Genomic DNA, 19170 nt, shown 5'->3' on the forward strand with positions numbered 1-19170 from the left:
AAAAAAATTCCTAGAAGTTCTCTTTTTGCTAATTCACGTTTACAATTTACTTCATAATTATGAATTATGTTTTTCTAGAAGACGTTTTTCTACTTGATATGACTCGTTTAATTAACACGCCTTTACGAAATAAAGTATTTTATTCTTGTCCCTTACATATAAATAATAATATCTAGCGAATAGATTCCAGTAAATGCTATGACACAGAACGAAAGGATTCTCGCGTGTCAAAAAAAAAGAGGACGATCTTATTGAGCTCTCGTTATCGTCACGCGTGACGGTCTTTTATCAACCGCATGACACAACTGAACAAACGAGATACTTTTAAACCGAGAAATGATCATGACAACTTTCGAGCGCTTTCAACGTTGCCCGTCGAAACAATCATTATGCAAATTACGCAGAAATGTCAAAATTTCAGAATTAACCGATTTATGAGCGTTCCATTCGTGACACATATATTTTTGAAAGATGCGACGATGCTCCGCCCATCGATTCGTAACACTTATATACACCTGTATCGCGTAAAATATTTCACAAGTGCCTATTACTACCTGACGTAAAACTCACGTGTTTCATTTTAAATATTACAGGGAAATATATATAAGTAAATATTGGCTGTAAAATAAACCGAGCAATCTGTAAATCGGAATACACTAAAGTTGTTACATAATACTTCCGTGCAAGGTGCATCCAGTTGATATACGAAATAAAATCATACACGCGGAAAACGTGATATGCTCGATCACGATGTTTGTCATGTAGCCTTCAACCGCGTCACCTTTAGAAAAAGTAGAAACGTGTGCTCAGAAGGAATCTTAAAGTTCGAATGTTGACGTCGCCACGGTTCATTACTTCAGCATTTGCTATGCAAATGAGAACTTAAAAACCGCTCGTTCGAGAAAGAAAAAGGAAAAAACTGACGCCATTGCGCGAGTGTACAAATATTTCGTGAAATTCGTCGAAGACGTGTCATGCACGAGCTATATAAAAACTTGACCCACGAACTCTTCGGTGATTCCATATTCACTCCGACTTATGATCTTCAATGCATAATGCAATAAACAACATGTATCATTAAAGTATCATATCTTTAAAAAAAAAAGATTATCGCTATAGATACCTGATACACGATAACTTTCAAATGGATGCGAGATCTATTTTATGGCCTAAAACCGAGAAATATGACGATATATTTTAAACTATTTATAGAAATAAATGAAAATGCTATCTCGATTACAGAGGTAATAAACGTTAAAATTATCTTCACGTATAGATACACGATAACTTTTAAATAGATACGAGATCTATTTTATAACTTTCTACAACTAAAAAATATAGCGGTGTTTTAAACAAGTCAGAAAAAACATGATTACAGACGTAATAAATATTAAAATTATCTTGACATATAGATTCTAAACGGATGTAAAATATATTTTATGGTTTTATCTTAAAACCGAAAGATATACGGCAATATCTTTTAAACTATAATCATAAAAATAAAAAGAAATATGCATTTTGATTACATAGGAATAATCCAACGTTAAAATTGTCTCTGTGGATTCGCATTCGTGGAATGTGTGGGCTATTTCTTCAGAATTTAGACTATTTTCATTACGAGGAGGAGCATCGTCACATTTTTCAGGGGATTAGGGCAAAGCGCAATTTACATTCCGACTTCGAAATAATTCTATAAATTGCGAGTTACGTAAGATGAGTCCTAGTTATTCTTATCGAAGGTACTTGTAACGCTCGCGAAGAATGGTGATGTCTAACGAGTAAATTTCAACCTCGCTGATAAACGTATATACGCATGTGTGCTAAGTGTCCGACTTGTCAGTTCTGAACTTTGGCGAGGAAGTGCGAGAGGAAGACGGAAAGAATAGAAAGGAGGGACAGAATAATCGCATTAGCCGATGATACGATGTGAAAGGTGCAGTTAATGCAACTGCAGTCGGCCGAAGAAATGTTGACGTTGATCGGTGGTCTGATCGTCGCCTATTTCGTCTACGTTCTGATCACAAGGAAAAATGGTAAATATCTGTGCTAATCATCCCTTTCCATAAATACGGTTTAGAAATAGAGAAAAAATTAATACACAACACATAATTAAAAATGTTCGAAAAATGATCGAAATTGAGTCAAATAAAACTGATTGCAATTTTCATCTTAATAAAAAAAAATCAGAATTAACTCTACCGAATCATTCAATGTTAAAAAGAATTACTCATATATCTGTACGTATTTCATCCATTTTTGCTATCATAACATGTTTTATCAACGTTACAATGAAAGTACGTCGTACAAGTATACTTTTCGCCGCAAATAACTCTGATTTCTTATCTTCTTATCTCTGAACAATCCGACATAGATAAACGAATAACAGCAATGATCATCACTTGTTGCAAAGTAAAGACAGTAATAACGTGACATATAATATTATCACAAGTAATATATCCAGTATATGATACATTACTATATATAATATATTGGAATCTATATTTAGAGAAAAGCAAGAGACACCTTACTTCTCCATAAATTTTTGTAAATAGAGAAACGCCGCATTTATTCTGTATATTTAATTATTTAATTCTTTATTTTCTATTTTGCTACCAAATAGACAGCAAATGACAAAAATTGCAGGAGAAAGAGATATTTAATATTTACTTCCACACTTTTCATTCTTCTTCATGTACATATTCTATTTTAATATCATATTATATTCCACTTTCTCATTCCAACCCGCGTGTTATTCCCACTGAGGCACCTCTGAACGTATACGAATTTTTATTTCTCATTCATTGTATATCAGTAGCCCCCCCCCCCCCCGAACTTTCGCACGAAAACACGCCGTCGTTCTCGCGACGCGCATCCTCTCGCGAGATATCGCCGTTCTCTCTGCGCGCAAAACTGGTCCAGTAACCTCATCTTAAGATCTCCGAGCGCGATCGACCATTTATAACGTCGTGATCGACAGAAGGCGAAAAAGGGGAAATGCCTTGGCGCAACGGTTTTACGACTTCCGTTATCCAGACTTTTAACACGAGATTCTCGCGCGCGCACTGAGGTGTCGTCGTGCTGAATGAACGTTGAATTTCTCCGACAGGAATGAGTTTCCCACGTAAAGCACGCTCGTTACGCCGTCAAACAGAGTTTATCTGTCGAATTATTCGCGTGTAAATGGGAAAGGCATTTATTTGTAAACCAAATTTTCACTTTACAGAGCAACGTTTCGATAGCGCGGTAATTGACGTTGCGTCATGAGAAAGCCGACGCATCGTTGGTGTTCTTAAATTCGATGCTCGTAAAATAAAGCGAACGGTAAATTCCGAAGCCGTTCGTTATATCCTACAATGATTCCCAGCCAAAGTTAAATCTGTTATTCCTAACGCGAGGAAAGCTATACACAGAGTCGACAGCAAGCCGGTAAAATGAAAACTTGTCGGATGGAGAATTTATGCAGATTCTCGAGCTACATTAAGATTTCTATGTTGCGTTAGCAATTTTGATTTATCGTGTGTCAGTGATGTCGAAGGTTGCGTTGACATCTTTCTTTCCATATATAAATCGTACGTTAAATTACATATCACGTGAAGCGATCGAACCTCTTCGATTTCTTCCAGCCAATCGGTCACAGCAGGAAGACTCGATTATCATGGATTAATTATCCGCAATTATTATTCCTGTACGTCACGCTACCGCGACACGTCGTTTGATATAATCGTACGAGGAAAGTGAAAGATCGATCGAAGGCCAGTGGCGCGGTGTTACTGGCTCTATCGCTCCATTAATACTTGTCGAGAGAAAAGACGATTTTGCCCGCTGAAGAAACTTCTTCTACATGCCGGCTAATAATACGACTAATGTTTAAGGCGGCCGGATCGCGCGCAAAATACCTCTGTAGCCGGCCTTCACCTTCTACGGCGCGAGATCAAGGCTGGATGTCCTCGACAAGGTAGATCCTCGACTGTATGTATGCAAGAAGTGGTTGTGTGAAACACGAGTGCGAGACACGAGTGTTATACTGAGAAAGAGAAAGAAAGAGAGAGAGAGAGAGAGAAGAAAAAAGAGAAGAGGGACGTTCGCGCACACGCGATGTGTTTATTTGCAAATAGCCCAGTGTTGTGCTTGAGGATTATTAATCTTCTATATGAGATGTCGCGAACAACACACAACACGTATATCTTTTCAATAAAAATTTCCTGCACTATATTTTATTGAATTTTTTTTTAAATAAAAGATTATCTCATTTTTTATCTCATGAAAACTTGAATAAGTCATTTAAAAGTTCCAATAATAATCATTAATACTTGAAATAACAGGAACAAAAAATAAAAAACTCTTTTAAATTGATTTTTCAGTTCTCGGACGAAAACTTGCTAAGTTCCCACGAGATAAAATCTGTTTGGAATATATTGACATTGACAAAACATTTTTCTGTTAATTTTCAAAATTTTCAAAATTTATGAAAATATCCTTCTAAAGATCAACCAGTTAAAGTTCATGCAAGTTATTCATTCAAATTGATAAATAAACATCATGCAGAATCTAAAATTCTAAAAACACACACTCAAATAATTTAGAATCCTATCGAATTGAGATCGTTATTAGCGTTGGCTGTCCAGAATCCGATGTGAAAATGTAGACGGAGCAAAAATTGCGGACCTCGCGGAATTTCCCGCGGAAAGAGTTCAGGAGGTCGGTGAATTTCACCTGGCGGCCGCGATCCGCGGCGAACAAGATACGCAAAAGGAGAAGAGAGAAAGAGAGAGAGAGAAAAAGACGGAGGGATGGGATGAAGTCGTGAGAGTCGTCGACGAGAGGAGTGGCCATAAGGATGCATCATCGGCGGCAAGGTCGCGTCGGAGAAATTACGGCGAAGAAGCGGCCGGTATTCATGGCGAGTGCCGGCTGTATCGCCGTTATCTCGCCATGACTCGATCATGCCGAAGAAAGTGCAGCGCGACTCGCGCTTGCTATACGGGCTATACCCCGTTTTGCTATAACTGTTCGTAAGGTGCGCTCGATCGTTTACGATAGAGTGTCAGACAGTCACTCCGCGGAAACCGCGATCGATCCATGGAGCCGCCAAACGAACGTGACTTAACACGACATTCGGGACCAGTGGGAGTAAACGATACAAAATAGTTCTAAAAAACCATTAATGTCTTAATCGAACGAGAATTTCGTGTTTCTCGAATGAGGTGCCTTTACATATGTTCTCTCTTTTGTATTAATAATGAATATAGTTGATAAGATTAAATTGGAGAAAACATTATCCGCATCGAAGTCTGCGGTTAATTCAACAAAATCGGTGTACAAGCTTTTGATAATTAAAAAGTTCTTAGAGATATTTTAGTTTATAATTATTACAGAAAAGTTGATGAACGCGAAGAGAGTAATATTATAAAATGTAATATTAAATTAATATATCGAACTTAACGGTACAATTGGCCCCTTCTGTACTTCTATGTCGCATTCGTATAGTAATTGCAGACGTTATGACTAGCAGAAAATATATTCTCATCATCGATCACCGCGATGACAATGTTGATCTTGACAATTTTCCGACTTAATGTTCTAGACAAACCATCTACGGATCCGCCAGCTATGGCGCACGCGGCGCTCAGAGAGATCGTCGAGCGAGCCGTCGAGGAAGCCCGGAAATTACCAGGATTGAGCGCGTCCGCGGATGTTCCAGAGCATCCTCCAGAAGGACGCGCCGTCGCGGATAATAATTACGAGGATCTCCTTGCTACCGCGATACTTAATAAGGTTGTTTGTATGCACCAGACAATTTGAAATCTAAGAAAGCGATAGACTACCTCAATTAACTATGAATAACACACAATATCTTCAAAATTTTTTGAACAAATAATTTAAAAAATATATTATATTCTAAAACTAATTATAATGAGATAAATTTTTATATTCTCCATATACGTTAAATATTATTTATAATCTGTATCATGTTCGAATCGGCTATACAAAATTAAGATGCGCACTATATGTTTCTTATATTAATTTTTTACTAATTAAAAATTCATCGCCGCCAATAAAAGCGCTGTACTTAAATTAAATATGACCGAATTTATTATGCGCATTTTAGGTCATCGAAAGATACCAAAGGGAACGGGTTGACGGCAATAGCAACGTTCTGCACGACACAGATTCGCCTAAAGCGAAATATACCGCAAGTACGTAGGATTTACTTAACGTATTATCGCGCATGAAGTGTGGAAAAGTCATATTTACGAAGATAATGTTCCTTTTTCAGACGAGAACGAGCATGGCCTTGAGGAAGATGCAACGAGTTACGCGTCCGAGCGTCTCACGTGCAACGGCGATCATAGCGCGGCGATCAGGCGGAATGAAGATCGTCGGAAACCGGTGTCCTTTACGGTACGGATGCCGATTACGATCATCGCATTTGCATATTCTCGCAATGCGAAACGTATAGCGCTACCAAGTGCAACGAAAGATAAACGTGAAATTTGCATATCAAATTTAAATTCTTTAACGTAATAGTCAATATAATAAAATATAATCGCATCTCGTATGCTCACTAAGGGAGACCGTTTCCTGTTAACAGATGGAAGAAAGGATAGAGGAAGTAACCACGATCACGTCGGACGATGACGAACTTCGAGACAACGACGCCTTGACATTAGGATGCACCCGGCGCGTACCATTTCCAGAGTATGGGATGGATATCGTTGACCGTGAGTATCTCGACTTTCACTTCAAATATCATTTACATATTTAAAAAATGTATGGAATCGTCTATGTGTAAAATAGAGTTGCCTCGTACAATACAATAACACTTCAAAATAAAAATTGTTTAACTCATGTGATCGCTCTCAATTTAAGAAGAATATTTCAATACTTGGACAATTGTTTAAATCCTTCTGATATCCTTATCTTTAAAAAAAGATGTTAAAAATAATATAGTGTCTCATGACTGTTTCTAGCATAAAACAATCTATAACTTTATCGCACGCAGTAATTATTCATTCTGATAAATAAATAAAAAGTAACTACGCTCGTATAAATTGAAAATTAAATAGAAAAAACAAGGCCAACAAATGAGCATTAAAGGATGTTTAAAAACATATAATTAATTGGTATATATACATAGAACGGAATGTTTCGACTTCACTGAGTCTTCTTCAGCCGTGGTAATTAATTAACATGTAGAATTCGTCGTGTTACAATACTATTATAAAATTCTTAAGCCTATCGAGCCACATCACCATTCGATTGTCTAACGAATACATACTGAGTCTATGTCGATGCATCTACGAAGTCAAAGTCAGAAATGAAATGTAATCAGTGAAATTACGTAATTGATTCTTCGTTCGGAGGCGAGAATAAATCTCAGTTATACACGATCTTTACAGAAAAACCTTTTTATATTCTGACCACACATTCTGAGAACAATTATGGACCGGACCCGATTTATTCTCGCCTCCGAACGAAGAATCAATTACGTAATTTCACTGACTACGTTTCATTTCTGACTTTGACTTCGTAGATGCATCGACAACGAATTCTACATGTTAATTAATTACCACGGCTGAAGAAGACTCAGTGAAGTTGAAACGTTCCGTTCTATGTATATATACCAATTAATTATATGTTTTTAAACATCCTTTAATGCTCGTTTATTGCCTTGTTTTTTCTATTTAATATTCATTCTGAATTTTATTGTAATAGCTCCACGGGAATTACCTTCGCCATCGCCATCTTCATCGTCGGATTCTTCGGATTTAAATCGCAACGAATATTCACCGGTCAGGACAAAACGTCACGCCGTTGGTCGCACGATAGATATAGTCTCGCCCATCGAGTCCTGGGAGGACAATTGGTTGTTTCAGAAGAAAAAGACTTCCCGGTCGCAGCCGGACGCGGTCGCTATGTTGGTCCCGAGCTCTAACGCGTATTACAAGGCTCTGATCGGCGACCGGGATGCCGAGGACACGTCCGACCTATCCGAATGCTCCTCTACAAAATCTGACGAAGAGATCGAAAAGGAACTGATGGAGGCGATCAACAACGTGATTCCGAGGACCCCCAGGATCTCCGAATGCGACGCGACAAATAATCAAACAAAAAGCAATCAGGAAGGAGCAACTACGACGCAACAATTCGAAAAGGATGAGGTTGATACCTGCCAAGCGAAAACTGAAAATAACGTGACTATTTCCGAGTGTCGAGGCGGAAAGAATCACGAAGAACTCCTGAAATCTTCGGAAATTTCGGAGAAGAAAATAAACAAACGTAAAGATGACGAAAGCAATCGAAATGAAAGTTTATTTGCGTTGACAACGGTGGCAAAAGGAGACAAAACCAAAGAGAAGCATAAGGATACAGCCGAGCGCGGCGAAAGGACGATTGCGACCGCGGTGGAAAGTTCTGCGCAAAAGGAAGTAAAGGTGCAATCTGAGAAATCGAGTGAGAGGAGCGATCGAGGGGAAAACGTTGCCGACGAAAATGAAGAGCAACGAGAGAGCGAATATACCGAACATTACGACACGGCAATCCAGAGACATTTAGACAGTTTGACGAAAGTCGAGGTTTGCTCTGGAGAGAGCGAGACCATCGATGAAACGAGAAAAACGACGGACGAACAGCCCGGAAAATTGGAGAACAATTCGATCAAAGAACTAAAAAGGTATAATAGGAATCTCGAAATATCTTTTCTATTATCTATGATTTTATGACTTTAAGGTAAAAAGAATAGAATTATAGCTCATGTATTTTAAACTTGTTTTAAATTAAATTTATATACATGTAAAATATATATTATTTAAATTTATCTTTATCTGTGATTTCTATTCTTTTAGTGTTTGTTTTTGTATATTTGTAAGGATATATAGTAAATATGAATGAAGCGAAACTCCGCTCAGGTTTCGAAATAAACGCGTAATAAGCGATAATGATAGTTCGAGTTTCCTACGCAACTCGGTATTGCATGAGTTCCGTATCCTGCTGCATAATTCTTTTCATAGTTTCGTCGCAACACGGTATGCCTCTCTCATAATTCTTTTTCGACTTTATGCAGCGAACGTTCAGAAACCGGAGTCCAATTGTCTTATGCAACGATCGATGAGAATCACGCCGACGTGATGAGCGAAAATGATCCATTAAGCGCCCCTCCACGACCAGGTAACTTTACTCTTGTCTCTCCACGATAAAAAACTTATACATACGCAATATATACATCACGCGCTGAAATTCCTCATATATCTTCGTATTTTTTGGTTTTATAAAAGGACAAAAGAAATTCCACTTTACCTTGCTGATGTAAAATTATGTACAAAATAATTTACTAATATTAAATATAAATTTTATATAGAGAGAATAATAAAACATATACATGCATACACGAAGAAATGATTATATAATATAATAATATATAACAAAAATCGAACATGTGTAAGAGGAGTAAAAATTTTATAACTTCAAAAAGTCACATAAAGCGAGGGATGGTATATTAATTGGATTTGTTTCTTTAAAGTATAAAAAACAAAATCTTAATAAATTATCCTTCAAACAAAATTTCAATGTTCTGCAATAAAAAGCGGAAAGATTCACGAATATAATGAAATATTCATGTATCATGATAAGCATATCGCGGATATGACGGTGAATAAATGTATTGGACAGGCACAATAGCGGAACGCGAGCACAAAAAGTGGGAAAATGCGCCGCCGATCGAAAACAATCCCTATAGCGAGGAGAGCATACGAAAGCGATGCTTGGAGAGACAATATTCGAAAAATTCGGACATGCCAGGGTAAGAGAATCGCATGAGAAATTTCACGAACATCTTATTGTAGCCGCGAAGCTCTTAACTTGATTTTTCATTCTGTTTAGAACCCATTATGAGTTAACGAAGCTGAACGAAGTGAATCTGGAGACGCTCCTGACAGCCAGTCGACCGGACATTAAACGGTAACTTTCATTAATTTCTTTGAAATAATATAAGACAATACATTTAAAAAATTAAACAAGTTATTTCTCTTAATTTTCTCTCTAAAGTTTTTGGCTAAAGTTTACCTGAAATATTAAATGATTAAGAAAGGCAGAAATAAAAAAAGAATCACAAGTGCTGACAATTCTTCAATGTAGAGCTCCGTGACGCTAATAACTCGATTTTTCTGTATAGATTCGGCAGGGATTACTACATCAACCAATCCAAGGTGGCTAGTGGGGAACGGCAGGAACAGGCTAAATCGGCGATGTCCTCGATGTCGAGCAGACCCAGCAGCTCGCTGTCCCAGCGATCGAGCTGCGCCGGCGACGAGCAACACGAACGACAGGTGAGTCATGACGAGCTCGAGCAATTCGAAGCCGCTTCGCTGCGCGGCAGCCTTCCTAGACGATGCTGCCGCGACCCCCGCGCCAGTCCGCACTTCGCGATCAACCCTCTCCTGCATCTGGAGTCCGCGAGCGATCGATCGCGCCACGGTGACGGCGAGCGAGCCGAGAATCTCGTAGGAAACGACGTACGAATGATGTACCCCGAGGAAAGGGAAAGCACGAGAGAAGACGCGAGAGATGATCGAGGATTTAAGAATTCCGTGGAGTCGAATGTAGGAGCTATTTTTGAGAAAGAGGAGGACAATTACGTTCTGGCGGAAAACCTGGAGATCGGCACGGACTCTCGGAAGTCAGTACCGACAGACTGGAATCAGCCTTGGGACGATCGCGAAGAGCCGATAGTACCGCGGTACGACAATCGCGCGGGTTCACCAGGCGACGGGGACGATCGCGACCCGGGCGACCACGACTCCGGGATGTGCTCGATCGGCTCTCGCGATTCGGAGAGCAGCGAACGCGATCGCTGGCGACGGTTGTATCGGGTGACGGATAACGATCGTCCGGGCGATAACGGCCAGATATCGTCGGTCGGTGGCAGGAAGTTCTGGACCACCAGCGGATACAAATACCATACGTTCGGTGGCATCAGATTCCGGCCGAGGAAGACGGAGGAACTCGACGATGATTTCGAAGACGAATCGGCCTCGCTGGAGGATGATCGCGATCCGTTCGACGATCGCAGCCCGGAGTTTGCGAGATTGAAGTTTCAGACCTTCGGCGGAATCAAGAGGAGTAGGAAGATCGACAGCAGAAGGATTCCGAACTACAGGAGGATCCGACTGAGACCGATTCTACCAGAAGCTGCGTCTGTTATTCCCAGCACTGAAGACGGCCGCGATTTCGTCGAAACGGAAAAATCGGCAAACCTCGAAATACATCCTAACGTCAATTCAGAAAGTTGCGATCAGCCGACAAACTTGAATCGTTCTACGAGTTTCGAAGGATTCGCTAGCTTCGAACACTCGACGAGCTCAACTTTTGAGGAAAGCGACTGGCAGGACGAGAAAAACGACGTTACGAATGATCGGTTATCTACGGGATACGCTCAAATTGGACGCAACAGAAATCGAACGAGTGCTTTCAGAATGAGCTCTATGACGAAACGCAGGAATCTAATTCGTAAGAAGAACATAAATTCACCTTCCGTCTGGTCTTTGCCGAACGAGAACGATGAGTGGCAGGATGAGATCGATTGTGCCTCCGACGAAATTATAATGAACAAGTTCCTGAAGGATGTCTCGCGAAGACGGACAGCGTGCGCGTTCAACGATGACAATGTCGCAGCGCGAGGAAGAGGAACAAGACCTGGAAGGCATCGGGAAGTCCTTGAAGACGTTAACAATGGAAAGTTAGGAAAATCGGTAACCAGGAATGTTGAAAGGAATCTAGAAAGCTCGGAGGAATCTCGGCAAGAAGGGAAAGGCGATGATAAGGGACGATGCAAGAAGTTGTATGTAAGAAGTTTGACCGACGTCACGATATGGTGATGATAAGGAGAAAGGCTGACTTAAAAATGGAATAAGAAGAGAATGTACACGATGCTAGTAATTGTGACATGATTGCCATGAAGTAATGTCGTAAAAGAAATACGAAGAATTTCAACAGAAATAATTTTAGAGATATTTACAGTCATATTATCTCAAATTCTCTTATTTTACTTCTCTAAAATTCTTATCACGATTGATACGAGAAAGTAAGAGATAACGTGCTTCAAAATGAATTGATCATTATGGGTATCACTATTGTGTTTCAAATGAAGTGAAGAGGAAACGACATTCTACATATTCTGAGACGACGCGAATCTTAGAAATTCAGAATGCGAGCGATATAATTGGTGGATTTAGTTAACGGTTAGAGATTCATTAAGAATTATTTGATAATTGTTATATAAATATATAGTTAATGTAATTTTTTCCGGTGCAATAATGTACCTGAGAGAATGCGAATGTGCATTCGTGCCAATATCGTAACTCCGTGGCCATATTCTTCGAAATAATATAGTGCCATGGCGCGATGCGCTAATATTAAGTGTCATATACAGGATTAATGATTGAAAGTCCATATTTATACAACGTTAAGTGGTTTGCAAGTGGCAAATAAATACGGGTGCATAAAAATCTAAAATGTGTATCACGATAATGCTGACCTCCCGCTCCTTAACAGATTTCTGATTAATTATCTGCATTTCGTTACGTTTATTACGCGAGATCGTTCTTAATCCAAAACAAAACGCAAAAAGCAAAATTAATAAATAAATTTTTGCATGTAAATTTCTAATAATTGACTTACATAATCAGAATTAATATTTATCATTACTGTTATTTATTACCGTTATTATAATATAAAAAGTACACAAAATGATCTCATCGGAAGGTATTTAAAAAAATATATAATTATTTATTTAATTAGATAATTAATTTGCATGAAAAAACTTATAATATATTTATATATATTTTCTATTTGATGATTTTTTTCATGTAAATTATACTTGATTGTTCAATAGAGATTTAAAATTGTCGAAATTCTCGAAGAAGACATTTATCTAACACGGATAATCCTGTACATATTTTATATTGATACGAAGATCTCAACTAATTTAATTGACCAATCAAAAAATTGATCATATTTTCTGCATGAAACTTACAGGTGATGGTTGCTACTTGATATTAATTTCAATTTCTAAAAATTATTGCCCAGGAGTTTACAACCCATGTGCGAGTCCATTTTAGACTTCATCTTTGACGTCAAATATCAAAATGTATTTAAACTACATATTATTTATATTATGTTATTAGTGTAATAGCTTATTCTTAATTTTTTCATATCTCGCATATATTTAAAAGAGTAACACACGATTTTTAGATTAGATTTTCAGTATAATGGAAAATGACGACTATGGGCACGAATAAATTATTTTTGAGAATTGTATTACAAAAAGAGCTTCATTGTCCTAGAAGTTGTAAATGATAATTATGTATTAAACATTAATAAGATAAAATTTAGAATTATTAGATGAGACGATACAAAATAGTTCTGCGTAAATTTCACGCAATTAAAGACATGCCCGTATAAAAACATTTCGAAATTAAAGAAAAGATCGAGTGTGTTATATAGTATGTAAATTTCACTTTTATCTATTTCTCTTAAAGTAAAGATGTGAATCCAAAATATATCTTCAATAGACAATTGAACCCGAGTTATTTACCACTCGAAATGCACGCATCACGCTTATACAAATTGCACAAAGAATGCAATCTAATTAGCATCTACACGTTCTCGATGTATCTCGTGAGATACTGCTCGATTCGCATTAACACAACGAAATCAATTCCGCAATTACGAGCTGCGAAAGAGAATATTTTAATCGGTAAGTACTACCTATTTATATGCGTGTGCGATGACTAACAAATAATTATATCTATGCGCTCGTCTGTAAACCTTAATATTTCTCGTTTGTTACTTATTTCCCGCTAATTTCCCCCAACTAAACAGCAATTAATATATATATAATATATATTACTTGTGTTACTTGCAAAATTTTGTGTATTTAATATATAATTCTTTTAAACCTGTGCTAACTGTAATGAACTGATATCGGGAGATTCATTAAATCTGACATGTTTTATAGATATTCAAAAATTCCCTCATCTCACCAAGAATAATGCTTTACAGTAATAATTGCAAATGATACTGTTAATCTTTATGTGTAATCACATTAACAAATAATATTGCACAATTAATATCTGGAACATAGGTTACACAAATACACTATCAAGAAAGCTTCTTGATCGCACGACGATAATAATACGGATATGCATGGCTGAACTTAAAACATATTAGTCCGCGCTTCTCTTCCAAAATTTAAATTTATGTAAATAAGTAACGCCCAAAACTTTGGTATTCTCAAACGTGGCGCGGTAAATTGTGTTATGATACTCTTTTCTCAATGACACTCAAAAAGTTCAAAAATCTTTTTATCAAAATCAGGTATCCACACATTTGATATTGAGAGCTGAAACTTACACGTGACAAAAAAAAACAGAAAAAATCTATTAATAAAATTGCGACTGGTATGTATTAAGCAAAAAAGCGTTCATATGATTAATATTAATATTGTCATTCACTTCTTCTAAAATCGATGATGATTCAGTTACAGATCATGTAAAGATCACGCTAACCACAATATTTAAAAAATTCTTACTAATATCATGAAATATACACAAGCATTTGTATATAATATTATTAATATCACCAATATTATTACTGCGTTAGAAAATTAAATTTATTTTACAGAACATTGTTACTACATGAGACAATAATATTAATCGTATGAAAGTTCTATAACGAGGGAAAAAAAGAAAGGCAACAGAAAATAGGAATTCTGTGACTCTTCGCAGCATGCCAGAATAAATGAAAGAAAGAATAATAAAAATTCAAGAGACAACGTAAACTGGAATACAGTTGTCAAACGAATCCTATATTAGATCATTAACATCAATCGATTCTTCGTGTGTTCTAGGAAGAATCTGCGTCCAAGGAGATCAACGATGGTATTTCGGTCCTGCAAAGTGATAAAGATACGAAGACGTCGGCGTCGTGGCACAGGAACAACGCCGAGGTAATTAATCCCGAAACGAATAATCGTGCCGTGATATCGCGTGCTCCCGTCGACGTCGGCGACCATCAAAAAGTCAGAAGCGAGACAAACGCGCCCGATAAGACGACGTGGAAGGATCAACGCGCAGACGACATCCTGGAGAACCAAAGGAAGAACAGCAAAAATGAGATTAACGCCAAGCTCAACAATCAGGAGCAGAGCGTCGAAACCGAGCGCAAGGACGATAAGGAGCGAATAGTTCGCAGGATCGATCTGAAAGCGTACGGTTTCGCGAACGAGTTCTCGGATCATCAGAAGATGCCTACCCGGCAGCAGAGAATGGTGAACAGACTGGACCTGAGTTCCTTCGGCTACCAGGACGGCTTGCGTCGTGCTCGCTCCAACAATCAGCTGCAGGATCAGCCGTTGCGGAACAACGCCAAGTCGAACCTAACGAGACGCGCGTATAAAGGACACCTGAACGACACGCCGAGATCACTCGGCTGGGATTTCGCGAAAAGCTCGGGGGGACTCAACGAGCTACGGGACGAGGTCGAGGAAATGAACTCGCGGCTGACATCCGCCAAATCGATGCCGAACGTCGCTGACGACGTGTGCTATTACGCGAATCCGGTTTACGTGAACGACACTCAGGATGAGCTGACCGCCAAGAATTTGCTGGATCTCGCGGAGGAAAGCGCGACGACGGAGAAACGCGACGCGATCATCGGGGACGATATTTCGTTGCTGAACGATTACGACGAGATTCCGCCCGACGTCGACAGATCTTTCGAGGATATATATATCAGGACTAAGGCTGAGTCTGGGGAGACGGACGACGACGAGTCGCGAGCGATGCCCTCGGTGAAAAGACTCGCGGAAGCGTTCGGCAGGCGACAGACTTCCGAAATAGAGACTGCCGTGCCCGCGAAAATAATCAGAGCTTCGGTAACTAACGATGAAATAGTCATTTTACTTCGTTTAGATTTCAGATAGATCTCGAATTGATATCGAGTCCCGGTGCATTTGTTCGGAGCAAGATTGATATATGCGTCCATAATTTGTAAAAATGAATGACATGTAAATGGCTAACTAATTAAATAGACGGATTTATTTTAGAAATAGGAAAACTTTAAGAGTAGAAAAATGTCTATATAAATTGTTTTTTTAACTACGATCTGGTTTCACTCTTGTTCTGAATGTTTCATTTATCGTATAAATTTGTCGGTCACGTTACTTAACTGACAAGCGTTACTAAATTAAATTGTAGTACGGTTCCAAAAAATACAATGTCATATTAAATAGATTAATATTAATTTGAATAATATATTCATGATACAGATACTTTCAAATAAATTTTTTATCAATATTTTTGCATTTTTAACCACGGAAGCTTTAGAATTAATGCAGAGCATTTTTTCAAATAAATATCATACGTATATCATATACGTCAATAATTTGTCATATTGAGTCACATCGATTTTCTGTCTGGCAGGTGGCAAAAGTAGATGATGCCAAGGACAGATCGTTCACCCCCGAGGTACAGATAGTCGAAACGCCCAGGCAGATGCACAGTTTGACAGCCAGATCTCTTTCGAGAGAATTTCGCGAAGGGCTGCGTCAAATGCCTGGAAAACTGACGTCGCCGCCGGTCAGCCGGTCATTAATAGAAGAGCGACCGACGAATCGAACGGAAGTCGTGCGATCGAAACAGGAGGGCAACGACACTGCCGTGATTTCACCCGGCAAGCTCAAATCGAACATTATATTTTGGGAACAAATGCAGAAAAGAAATTAAATAGTATATCTTCCTGTAAATGTGTAGTAATAAACGTTGCGGTATTCTGGTATTCGCGAGATAGACAGCATGGCGCAAGTTGCGGCCGTGAAATCAATTTTGTACATATATACGAAAAACAGAGATTTGGAAATTGCGCGGTCGAAAATGTATCGCTAAGAAAACCACGGCTCAATGCGAGTTTATACCGTGAATGTGTAATAAACATTGCGGTATTCTGGTATTTACGAGATATATAGACAGCGTGGGAAGTTGCGGCCGTGAAATCAATTTCGTACATATATACGGAAAACAGAGATTGGAAATTGCGCGATCGAAAATATATCACCAAGAAAACCACGGCTCAGTGCGAGTTTATACGATAAAATCAAGTCAAAAAGTTTAATTGGAAGTTGAATAGTTAAGTAAATGTAAAAGTAAGTGTAAATATGATAATTATTGTGGGGTTCAATGGCAAATGGCAGTTATTAGAATTACGGCGACAAGTCGCTTTAAACAAAGACGGAATGTATCGTTGATTCGTCGCCAATCAATTTTGTATATTTGTAAATGATTTTGTGTACGTATAGGATTTTGCGCATTTTCGAACCGAATGGAAATGTACAGCTATGACTTCACGCAAAATCGAGTCGAATGTGTACTTTAAGGACGGCATTTATAAAAGAAGTTAATTGTTACTTAATTAAAAGTTAATTTACATTTATAAAATCGCCAGCGTTGCTATCCTTGCGAACGACAAGGATACGTTAATGTCTGCATCAAAAGGTAATAGTTTCTTAGCGTAAATTGATTTTGAAACGTTGTACGTTAACATGATAAAGTAAATGAACTTCTCGCGAGTGATAACAAGAAGATAGCTTTACATAGAGATGTAATGAAATTCGTGCCAAATGGCATCGCGACACGACACGTTGATAGCCAAAGAAAGCATTGCGAGTATCGTGTTCGAGACGAGAAACCAGGTTAACCCTTTCTATCCTGATTTGTATTATAAAAAAACGTTAATTTCCAAAATAATATTCTTAAGTTTAAAAAAGACGATTCAAGAAATAAGAATAAATTCTCTAAAAATATGTACATATTATTAAACTTTACTTGCAGATTTTTTTTTGCAAAATTGAAGCCATCTGTAAATTGGAGTGAATGTAGTTATTACAACTTAGTAATCACTAGTTGTGGTACAAAGAGTCGAAAAGAGTTAACCCAGCGCGTTGCCAATCGAAAGTAATAATTATTTCATAACGTAATTTAAGATTTTGCGAGCGTTTTGTATATTATTACAATAAAAATGTTTATATTAATTAATAAAATAAATTATCAAAAAAGAGAATATTATAACTAAATAAATTTATCGTCAAATAAAAAGGGATCGTTCATAATCAATTTCTCGTATTGATTACGTGATTGATCACATATGAAATATGTACTTACATTACTCTTCGTGACATAGTTAACCAAATCTCGTGATATGATTGACCAAACCCCGTGGAATGATTGATGAGACTTTGTGACATTTTGCACATTCCCGACATTAATCACACGCACATTGCGACAGAGAAAGAAACACGAAATAGGTACGACTGCACGTAGTTACTGTTTGCACTCGGCATTTCTTGCGAGTTTACCCAACGAACGAATTTGAACGATAAAAAGTCTCAAGAAATCGCCAATAAATGACAGATCGGCACACACGTGCCGCAAAATTACGAACTTAAAGCCCACTTTAGACTATATTTTACGTTTCGTGTTGGAATTCAGAATAAAATTCCGTTCACAATTTTATGCGTCGCGTAGAATATGAGAAGCGTTTGAAAAAAAAAATTAGAATACACATACATGCATAAAAATATCTGGCGAGATATCTGGCATATAAAAAAATTAATTAAGAGCTCTGTCGTGAAATCTGAATTGTGAATTAATGAAATATGAATGATAAATATAGATCGTTCATAGCGGGTTAAATATGTAAATTTTACGTGATACCGTTGATTAATTTCGATCGTTTGAATTCAGAAATTATCGGGAATTTTTCTCAATGGAATTTTCGACTCTGATTAATACGCTTGGAAAAGTGTATGATAGTTGTAAAATATTCGGCATATTACAAACGTAAATAGTGATAAATTAAAATAGCATGCAAGGATCGGCCAGTAGGAATAAAAAAAAATGTAAATCGACGATGACACGTGCGAAAATTATGTTAACGGAGACAGAGGCATATTTAATGTCGTTTCATGTTAAAAGACAGTGCCATTTCGTACAAAACAAATAAGCAATCGATATAGATGTATTAAATTATGTTCGTAACATCCCAGATTGATACTGATACGATGACAAAAGATATCGTAAGATATCATTTTATAAATGTCATTTAAAATTGAGGTACTCA

The 19170-nt window shown here is 37.8% G+C and overlaps 1 protein-coding gene across 12 annotated transcripts in view; it reads left to right on the forward strand.

Annotated features, from left to right (window-relative positions):
• The window catches only part of LOC139822428 (uncharacterized), a 36123-nt gene extending 17959 nt beyond the window's left edge, over positions 1-18164 (forward strand). For 3 of the 12 annotated variants that reach the window (XM_071794111.1, XM_071794114.1, XM_071794112.1), the window contains exons 2-11: positions 1740-2033; positions 5585-5778; positions 6110-6197; positions 6278-6402; positions 6593-6722; positions 7717-8674; positions 9065-9168; positions 9670-9799; positions 9880-9957; positions 10172-12510. In XM_071794111.1, the coding sequence (XP_071650212.1) occupies positions 1943-2033; positions 5585-5778; positions 6110-6197; positions 6278-6402; positions 6593-6722; positions 7717-8674; positions 9065-9168; positions 9670-9799; positions 9880-9957; positions 10172-11873 (3600 nt within the window). In that variant the 5' untranslated portion in view covers positions 1740-1942 and the 3' untranslated portion in view covers positions 11874-12510. Of the gene's footprint in view, positions 1-1724; positions 2034-5584; positions 5779-6109; positions 6198-6277; positions 6403-6592; positions 6723-7716; positions 8675-9064; positions 9169-9669; positions 9800-9879; positions 9958-10171; positions 12511-14905; positions 15932-16478 lie in introns of those variants that run through there. The other 9 variants (XM_071794106.1, XM_071794108.1, XM_071794110.1 and 6 more) reach the window with 6 other exon arrangements.
• The last annotated feature ends 1006 nt before the right edge of the window (positions 18165-19170 follow it).

The sequence above is a fragment of the Temnothorax longispinosus genome, chromosome 11 (assembly GCF_030848805.1).
Source record: "Temnothorax longispinosus isolate EJ_2023e chromosome 11, Tlon_JGU_v1, whole genome shotgun sequence".
Lineage (NCBI taxonomy): Eukaryota > Metazoa > Arthropoda > Insecta > Hymenoptera > Formicidae > Temnothorax > Temnothorax longispinosus.